Source organism: Cynara cardunculus, assembly GCF_001531365.2.
Source record: "Cynara cardunculus var. scolymus isolate 2C chromosome LG 6, CcrdV1, whole genome shotgun sequence".
Lineage (NCBI taxonomy): Eukaryota > Viridiplantae > Streptophyta > Magnoliopsida > Asterales > Asteraceae > Cynara > Cynara cardunculus.
In genome coordinates, this window is record NC_037533.1 from 470,179 (window position 1) to 480,292 (window position 10,114).

Consider the following 10,114-nt stretch of genomic DNA (forward strand, 5'->3'; position numbering starts at 1 on the left):
GAATAATCAACAAATCACATTTTTGAACTCATATTTGTAACAAAAAACAAATATACATTTATTTGATATAACATACCTTATTTATCGTATCAAAATAATCAAATTATTTAATAAACACAATTTTAATCAACTTGTCGTATCATATGGGTCCTCGCATGACACAATAAGATAATCCTATTTTTCCTCGCAACACACTGGTGCGAGGTCCACAATCATATGAACACTATAAATCCAATCTTGTCGCATCATTATCATGCGATAAACCAATGTGTCGCATCTTTAAATCTCACTTCTCGTATCAAAGGAATGCGATAACCACAATTCATCACATCATACATATGCGATAACTCTATATATTAAGATACAAGATGAACAACAACAGATTATCCAGACAATGACACAAAATCAACTTCTCTAATTTCCCTTTTAGGTTTCTGTTTTTTGATTTTAATCGGACATCATAAAAACATTATATTGTTCATAGATTAGAAGGGTATCTAAATTACAATCAAGTAAAGTAGAAAATATTATCCATTCAACTTAATGCTATCAGTTCACTACTAATGATGATAATAAGTCAAATAAGTAATTTTAGATGAAAGTTTCAAAAGGAAAACGTGGTACAGTTACTGAAGAGATATATATCATGTATTAGATAAATGTTAAACAAGAAATGCTGTTAGATTTGAGATTCTCGTTATAAAAATTGTATCTATTGTGGATGAGGGAGAGGTAGGGAGTTGGAAGATAAGATGGTGATACATTATAGATGGAGTTATGGTCTGTGTACATCTTACGTTTTCCAGATCCTACTTCCAGGTCCTATTTTCGCCCCCAAGAGTTGTGATGCACGCTGAGTCTATTTTGACATCTTTGTCAACAAATTGGAATTCTCAGTTTTTTTTTCTAGAACGAAAACACCTTATTACGAGAATCTATATGCAACAAAAGGATTAAAGTTTTCACTTGAAGTACGACCTAGGTCATTGGTGAGGTTTTTGATGCGACAAAATTTAATAAAGATTTTGTTGTTTTTCAATCAATCATGAAACATGCCTGAAGATATGCTTTATTGGAATGCAAGCTTTTTTCATAGAAGTTTCCACTTCTCCAACGCCTTTGTATTCTATCTTTCACACTGACTAAGGGGGCGTTTACCTAAACACTTACTCTGCAAACACTTACCGGTAAAATTCAACACTATCGCTTACTTACCGGGTAAGATTTTATTCACTAAAACACATCATATGCAACAATTTATCCTGGTAAGCGCTAATCATGGTAAGAGTCTTCGTCCTCACTTAACGGGTAAGACTCTTGATTCTTGTCTTCGCTCTTACCGGATATGATTTTTAGTCCTTGCCATATTCATCTGGTAAAATAAAAGTGACTTGGCAAGCGCTTACCCGGTTAAGCGTTTGGTAAACGGCACCTAAGATGTACAATGCACTTTTATTTTTTAAGTATTTATTCCTTTAGTTCGAAAAACTTGATTAATGGGTCTTCAGGTTTTGTCTAATCTGTTGGCGATATTGTATGACGATACATTTGGAAGTACAAGTGACCCTAGGTTATATTGTCGGCCGTGTCAATGTTGATCATGTATAATTTTACCTAGAAAGGTGTTTCATTATTACTCATGTGAAAGCCAACAGCGTCCATGGGAGCAACTATCTACTTCTGTATTTTGTAGTCCATGATATACAACAATTTCACTGTGTTCTTGTAATTTCTTTTAGACTATACCTAAGTTTTTGTAAAAAAAAACATAACCATTTAAAGAATGAAAATAAGAAAAGTAGTCATAATGAAAATAAGATAAACGATTAATGTTAGATGAAGTCCATTTACAAGCACGTACTAAGCGAGAAATGTTTTCAATTTCGTAACTGAAGAATATTTCTCAACGACAACAGGGTTCACTGCATACCACAAAACATTTGGACTGTGAATAGGAAGAGCCTAGTTTTGGCCTCGTCGTCGTCATCCATGATTTCAATTCCATTATCAAATTAAACCTCTTCTTGAACATCGGATTACCATTTATATTCGCGTACAATTTTGTTAGACACTCATCATGTTCATAGGTATGCTATTTAGAGACATGTGGTACAATGGACTCCTTTTCCCTTGGCTTGTTAATATCATAACTAACAATTATCGATGAACTACAACGTTCTTTTTTTCTGGTTTTGCAGAACTCTTGTTGTGGTTTCGGTAATCCATATGTAATTACCGACGGATATAAATAAAAAATAAAATTCAAGTTGTTTTATATCCGTCAGTAATTACTTATGGATTACCGAGACCACAACAAGAGTTCAAGTTAGGGGGGTATACATGATTTTTTTTCTTCCTTAAAATACAATTTATATATTTTTTGATAATATAAATAAAAAATAAAAATCAAGTTATTTATATGGTGAAGAAACCAGAATAAAAGGGGGAAAAGTTGAAAGCAAAGCATAGTGGTGTTTCTATCTTAAAACCTAACCATAAAGAAAGGGTCAAAGGTTATTGAAATCAATAATGAGTAGCACAACCACCCTTTTTTCACTCTTTTTTTTTTAAATGAATCAATTTCATTCTATTCATATTAAATAAACAAATTTTAATAAAATCAATTAAAAAGAAATGAGTAAAAAGGTTAAAATTTGGCATCTGTTTTGTTAACAAGTTTTTATGAAACATGACTAGTTTATTAATCTATAACTAGTTTTTTAACTGATAGCAATTTTGGCAAACTTAACCAAATAAATCACTGTTGTTGTAAACATTGGGATAAAAATGTTAAAATTTTTAAAGTGCATGGTCGTTCTTAATCGAAAGCAGTTATATTGACTAAGATCGTAGGGGAATGGGAAGACGACTCACAAATTTGAATGGGGTCACTTGGGTATAGACATTGCAAAACAAATGTGATCTTAACCCAAAAAAATCACACATGGAAATTTTTGTTGGTGAATACCGATGGATCACTCAGAAAATACCAATGGTTCGGTAGAACCCGATGTTTTTCGAGAAAATGTCAATGGATAATCCAGAGAATCTCAGGGTAATCTGTCATTGATATGAATTACTCACCAACAATTTAGTCATCAACTTTTGTGACGGCTTTGTGGTGAATCACCTTTTAGTGACAAATTTCACAAGGAAAAGTATGTAGGCAAAAGTTTTTCATTTAGTAGTGAGAAGCTATGGTTTTTACTGTGCATATACACACGCATACCTAATACCATTTGACTATAAAAACATATATATGAATATTTCAAAATTATCATTGGTCTGTGGGTTAGTTCCATATTTTTTGTATGTGGGGTCATGTGTTGGAACCTTTTATCGATTTCTTTTTGAAACATAATAAATCTGAAATTAAAAGATAAAAAACAAGAAAATGAAACCAATGAGATTTAAACCTGCACACGGGATCGGAGAAAAGTTGTACAAACCAACTCTACCAAGGAAACTTGTATTATCCTTGCAGTTTCAAAATATATATGATTGAAAATGATATGATGACACTTCTCATGACACTAATTTTGTTTTTCAATACAATGAAGGAACGAAGCGATGGCCCATGCCACCATATTCACTAGAGTTGGGGCACCCATGTGTGCATGGCTCACTGGCCTTAGCCGGAACATACTCTCTAATTGGTAAGGGGTATACAAGTGAGTGGTTATCTTTCAATGTAAAAATGTATCGATTCAACGAATGCAACATTTTTCTTATGATTCTCTTATTTACTTACGATTACAAGACATATATATTCTTGTAGCAATACAACCCATAAACCCTTAACAAAAACGAAAAAAAAAATTAACAAGTTCTCTAACAATCTTGCATCTGTGAATGCAAGATTGTTAGAGAATACCGTTACTATAATTCAAAAAATAACATCAATTCATGTTAAAACGAATGACCAAATATAATGATTTGTTTTTTGATGAAAATATAAATATAATGGTTAAGATTTTTATTCCGTAAATTTATGTAATATTCGAACCTTGAGAGGTAGCTTAGCTGATAATACATTTTAATTTGATAAACTTGTACAAATATTACGATTTTCAAGAAAAATAAAATAATACATGAAAAATTGATAAGTATTTGATTTTAAAATCAATTTTATTATTGAGTTTAAGTAAATTAATTTAATCGTAAAAATGATTATAGAACAGGGAAAAGATAAAAGCCATGAACCCAAGCGTGCGATTCGCACGTATCAAAAACACATTGATGTCAATTCGTTTGTCTATATAGTCTCTCTCATCCCCCGTGCACTCTCTCTCTACCTTTCTCACATCCCGCTGTTCTTCCCGTGCTGTGCCTACTTTTTTTCATCAGATTGTCTCAATCTTCTTTCTGGGTTTTCAAGATTATCCAATTTGGGATTTGGGTTTTCGATTCTTGCAGGTAATTTCTCTCCATTTTCGATCATTTTCATCACCATTCACACGGTGTTTTTGTGTGTTTCCGTCACATTTGATTCATTTCCCTTCTTGTTTCTGGGTTTCGAAGATTATTCAAATTTGGATTTTTAATTCTTCATGTTCAATATTATCTCATTTTCTTGTTTTCAGATGAATGTTTACTCTGTTTTCGTGTGTTCCATCGTAATTTTCTCAGTTTTGATATGATTCCTCTCTGGTTTCTGGGGTTTGAATTCTATCGATTTCACCGTTTCCAGATGAACATTCACTGTGTGTTTCATTTATTTTTTTTTATTACTTTTTTTACTCAGATTTCTCTGAAACTCCATGTTTGATTTTTGGGTTTTGAAGATCATTCATTTTGGGATTAGGGTTTCTTAGGCCTCTGCATTTTCCGTTTTTGAAATTGATGTTTTTTGTCTGTTCTTCCCTCATTTTTCTTTTACCTTTGTAAGATTGAATGTTTTCATTGCTTGTGTATAAAGTGAATGATGATTTTCTCCCTTTTTTCAGCTAAGTTATAACACAATTTAGAACCCTAATCATATTCAAATTTCCTGTTTTTCTCTATGAAAATATTTAGAAAATATGTTGAAATTTAACCTATATATGCTACCAATTTCACAGAAATACAAGATTTTCTTCATTAATGTCCTTTTGTTCAGAGAATTCTTAATCATTTGGGTTGATAACCATAGTTTGTTCCCAATATTTCCCCAAACAAACAAAAACCCAAAAATTCCTACAAAATAACAGCAGAAAATCAAAAAAAGGCATTGAAAACATGTTTACATTTCTGTCGAAAAAGATTGAAAAACAGGATAAAAACACAATCAATTTCAAAGCTCAAATTGGTCGTTTATGTTGTTTATAGGTCTTCATGTTTACCATTTCTTGCTCATATGTAACTTTTAGGAACTTTTGCTTTGATTATTACTTAATTGTGTTTTTGTATCTAATATGCATCTTCTTGTCATGTTTCTACAGGCAGTTTTGACGTTTCAAACAGCTTCTAACGAACGCAAATCAGTAACGTTAATTATCTCATTATAAAGAGCATGCGGTGGTGTAGCTTATCAGTAGACGTTTATCGTAAAATCATATCCCTCAACCTCTATTGTCGTGTGATTCTGTAAAACGTATTGAATCTTTATTAATTTACTTCACAAACCTTCTTGATATTTCACTTTTAGCAAACTATTTGATTCCTGTCAGTTCCATCCATGGGAACTAATCTTTTTGTTGTCATCCCCTGCTACTGTCGTTGGATTAGCTGAACCTGCATCGATCAAATTCCATTTGAGTTTTAATTCGATCAAATTGAATCTTTTCATCCTGTTTGACCACCCTCTTTAATAATATTTCTTGGGTTATTTTCTTGGTATTTCAGTTGAAGTTGAATCTTTTCATCCTGTTTGATCACCTTCTTTGAGAATCTTTCTTGGGTTATTTTCTTGGTATTTGAATTGAAGTTGAATCTTTTCATCCTGTTTGATCACCCTCTTTGAGAATCTTTCTTGGGTTATTTTCTTCTTAGAAAATATTTTCTTTAGTGAATCTTTCTTGGGTTATTATCTTGGATTGTTATTGAGATCTTTAGGGGAGTTAAATTAAATACAAAGGTAGGGAAGAAGTAGTTATGGTGTGTCAATCAGCTGGCCAAACAAGATTTCGGGCTTTGAAACATGAAAATGGAACCGCTGGGGGTGCCACCATAATCGTAAAAGTTATAGCATGCTTCCAACCTCTCCAAGATTGTCAGGTTCGTTATAACCGTATTTTGGTTTAATATTGTTATTATCATCATCAGAATCAATCTTTATTTGAAGAATTGGATTCTTAATAACTTTATGATGTTCATGCTTGTCTTTGAATCATATTCGGCTTTACGACCTGTTTGATGTTGGTGATGATTGGGACAATCTGAATCTAATACGGTCTTTCTGTTGGCTTGCTTTTCTTTTTCAGGCCGAATATTTCCGCCATTTGCTTAAACCTGTAACGTAGCTCTATTTTTCTTTTCGCGAACAAATTAAGCTCTGGACTTTTTAGGTTTAATCTTTTTTAGAAGTTTTCAGAAATCTTTACGCACGCCCACGTGATAGTTCATCACCCGGTGAGTTTTCTGATGTTCAAATTGCTACTTTACTACAAAAGTCGGAATCTTTTGCATTTGATCGTACTTTGTTGATGTTTCACTTCCTTTACAGGTGATTCTTTGGCTAAATGGAAAAGGGTTTTGAATCTTGGTTTCAAAACCAGCAAATTGATTGGCAATCACCCAATCCGAATTCATCTAGTGCCCCAATCGGTTTAGGGCCTCGAGTTACTATCCCGTCTATGGTTTCTCCGAAGGCAAGTGTGCGCCAAGAACCGTGTGGTTGGTTCTACGGCTTGCCTCGCTACCGCCAGGGTTTCATCCCTGCGGTTAACTCAAAACTCCCTGTAGCAAGCCCCAATGATGTTGGAGCAGCAGAGAAGAAGTTTCTTGTGTTTGATCAATCCGGTGATCAAACAATGTTGATTTATAGTTCGGGTGTCGGAATCGCTCCGATCCGCCACCACTTTCCTCCCTCGGATAACCCAAAATTGCAATCTGGATCACATCCACTTCATGTTGATGAATGTATCAAAGAGAATGATGGAGATGATTCTAGAAGCGAGATGCGAGAGGATACTGAAGAGCTTAATGCGTTGCTTTACTCTGATGATGATGATAATGATGATGATGATGAAAATGAAGAGATGAGTACCGGGCATTCCCCTGGTTCAGTGACGGGGTTCGTTGAACAAAAAAGGAAAAATTGCGAAGAAGAGGAAGCTGAGAGTTCGTTTGGACCCACAAAAAGGTGTAAACGAGAGGAGGGGGTTAATATTGTAAATTCACTTGAGGACACTGCAAGCTCAGGAAAATCTGGTATTAACTGCTTGGGCAATGGCGGAAATGGAGAGTTTGAGGAAGAGTCTAATGATTTTTCGGCTGGTAACAGGAGGGTGAGAAAAGAGAAGTTGAAGGAGACTTTAAGTCTGCTTCAGAATCTGATTCCTGGTGGTAAAAATGACAGAAATGCCATTGTGGTTATTGATGAAGCTATCCATTACTTGAGAAGTTTGAAGGTAAAAGCTAAATCTTTGGGGCTTGATTCTCTTTAAAGAGGTTAAAGATGGTTTTGTACATTATGTTATTTATATTGTAGTACTGATTGAAGGGGTAATTTGGTAAATTTGATGTGGGGATGGGATGAAGATCAAGAACTGGGCTTAAAACTTGTAGCTTTGTGAAGATAGGGTTTGGAAGCCATCAGGGGATCCTCAAGTGATTTCTTGAATGATGGATGATATGATGATTTTGTGGAAATTACAGTGTGTATGTATGTGTAGGGATAATCTGGTCATTTTGATGTAGTCTTGTGATGAAAGACCAAGACTTGGGCGTAAAGATGAATGATGGATGGTGATCATGTCTGAAAAGTATTGTGTCAGGGAGAAATTGGTAATCTGGATGTGAGGTTGTAGGGAGAGTTTGGTAATTTTGTTTATGTGGGGTTGTGATGATCAAGAGTTTGGGTATAAAGTTGAAAGAGGTTTGGGAAGAGAAAAGTTTGATTTTGAATGATGGATGATGATGATTTTTGTGAATAAACCATGTGTGTGGAGGGGCAATCTGGTAATTTTACATGTGGGGGTTGGGATGAAGAGCAAGAATTGGTAAAAGCTTTGTGCTTGGTTGGGACCCATGGTGATTTTGTCTTGTTTTCTGGTTGGTGATACTGGTTATTTCACTGTTGAAGCTTGTGTCCTCTTCTCAACATCAATGTAGGACCGCCACCGCCACCGCCGCCCTCACTGCCGCCCCGACAGTGGGCGGTAGCGACGGCCTTAGGTGATAGTTTAAAAAAGATATGAAGTGGTTTTGTCATTGGTTTAATTGTGTAATTGTGGCATTATATATATATATATATACTCTTATATATGTATGGTGTTTGTAGGTGTGTTTTTATCTGCATTGATGGTATTACTAAAAAAGATGCATTGTAAAATCTGATAGCAAGCATTTAAATAATGTTTCTAAGACATTTTGTTGGATTAAAAATCAATCATTCAATTCTAACATACTTATGGAAAAGGAAGTCAGAAATACCCTTCATATAAGTTAGTTTATTGCTTACTAAATAGAAATTTTTTAATAATTTTAAAAAATAAACCAGTTTATGGTTGTGAAAAATGGTGTCCGAGCCAATTTCTGATTCGGTGGATCTTGATTGACAAATAAAACGAAACCTCTCAGATGCTCAAATGGTCTATGAATTGATCCGATTTTTAGGGAATCAATGATATTAATGATCATCGAAACTACGATCTACTTTGACTTGTACTCTTGAAATAATTTTGAAAAATGACTCTTTAGACTTGAATTTTGAAGTGAAACTATATCAATAATTAGTTAAAATGAAGTTGACCCTATAATAAAGTAAAATTTTGAAATGTATATCAGTGAATTGAATTTAAACTTAGAAGTAAATTTAGGATGACTCTGCAGACTTGTATTTTTTAAATGACTCTGAAGTATAACTCTGAAGAATGACTTCAGACTTATACTYTTGAAATAACTCTGAAGTAAAACTCTTCAGACTTCAGAGCTCTGTATAAGCAAGCCAGAAGCTCTGCATGCACCATGCAAAGGCTCTACCTAGTGCTCCGTCTGGAAAAGAAAACTTCAGAGTTCGGGTGAGCTAACTCTGAAAATGACTCTTCAGACTTGTATTCTTGAAATAACTCTGAAATAAAACTTTGAAGAATGACTCTTTAGATTTGTACTTTTGAAATAACTCTGAAATAAAACTCTGAAGAACGACTCTTCATTCAGACTTGTACTCTCTAAAGTTCAGACTTCTAAGTCTGAAAAAGAAGACTTCAAACTTCTTTTTCTGAACCTTCACAGTGTCTTACCTTCAAAGGCGTCTTGTTATGAGGTTTCAAGTGTAAAAAAAATGGTATCACAGGTCTCACAAAAACATGTTGGTCTCACATGAGCCCAAGTCTCTCTCTCTCTCTATATATATATATATATATGTGTGTGTGTGTGTGTGTGTGTAGGTATATATATATATATATATATATATATATACTATCTTATAAAGCATTTGGCTAAAACTCTTAAAAACTCTTAAAACTCCTAAACCCGTTCATCCTTATCCGATTTCATCCCATATCTTAATTCGTGTAACTAACTGCAGATAAACACAATCAAATACAGGATAAACATCTCATTTTAAATATAAAAAATCCAAAATATAATTAGTATAATCTTTAACTTCTAACAGAATACTTAATTATTATCATTATAAAATTTATAATATTAAACCTTATTATTAAACTTAAATTAAATTATATAAAAAAATTATATTCTATATTATAAATCATTTGACAAAAACTTTTAAAAACTATTTTTTATGTGTAAAGTACTGTTTATTAATGCATATTACTTAAAACTCAAGATTACAAGTAAATTGTGCGTAGGTACAACTTATTAAAGCTCCATATATGAATTCATGTAACTAACTGCTAATAAACACAATCAAATACAAGATAAACATCTCATTTTAAATATAAAAAATCTAAAATATAATTAGGATAATCATTGAGTTATAACATAATACTTAATTATTATTTTTATAAAA

The 10,114-nt window shown here is 33.2% G+C and overlaps 1 protein-coding gene across 3 annotated transcripts; it reads left to right on the plus strand.

The window, feature by feature from the left end:
- The first annotated feature begins 4,286 nt into the window (after positions 1-4,286).
- Positions 4,287-8,062, plus strand: LOC112514042 (transcription factor bHLH145-like). Of its 3 annotated transcripts, XM_025120340.1 has the most exons (4): positions 4,287-4,416; positions 5,421-6,195; positions 6,402-6,549; positions 6,644-8,062. In XM_025120340.1, the coding sequence occupies exon 4, from the start codon at positions 6,660-6,662 to the stop codon at positions 7,584-7,586; it is 927 nt and encodes a 308-aa protein (XP_024976108.1). In that variant the 5' UTR covers positions 4,287-4,416; positions 5,421-6,195; positions 6,402-6,549; positions 6,644-6,659; the 3' UTR covers positions 7,587-8,062. The 3 variants fall into 3 exon arrangements, with proteins under 3 accessions (XP_024976108.1, XP_024976109.1, XP_024976110.1); XM_025120341.1 differs by having other exon boundaries at positions 6,402-8,062; XM_025120342.1 differs by having other exon boundaries at positions 4,313-6,195.
- The last annotated feature ends 2,052 nt before the right edge of the window (positions 8,063-10,114 follow it).

Bases quoted from the DNA above. Each gene is read 5' to 3' on its own strand.
- LOC112514042 (XM_025120341.1), top strand. From the start codon at position 6,660: ATGGAAAAGGGTTTTGAATCTTGGTTTCAAAACCAGCAAATTGATTGG.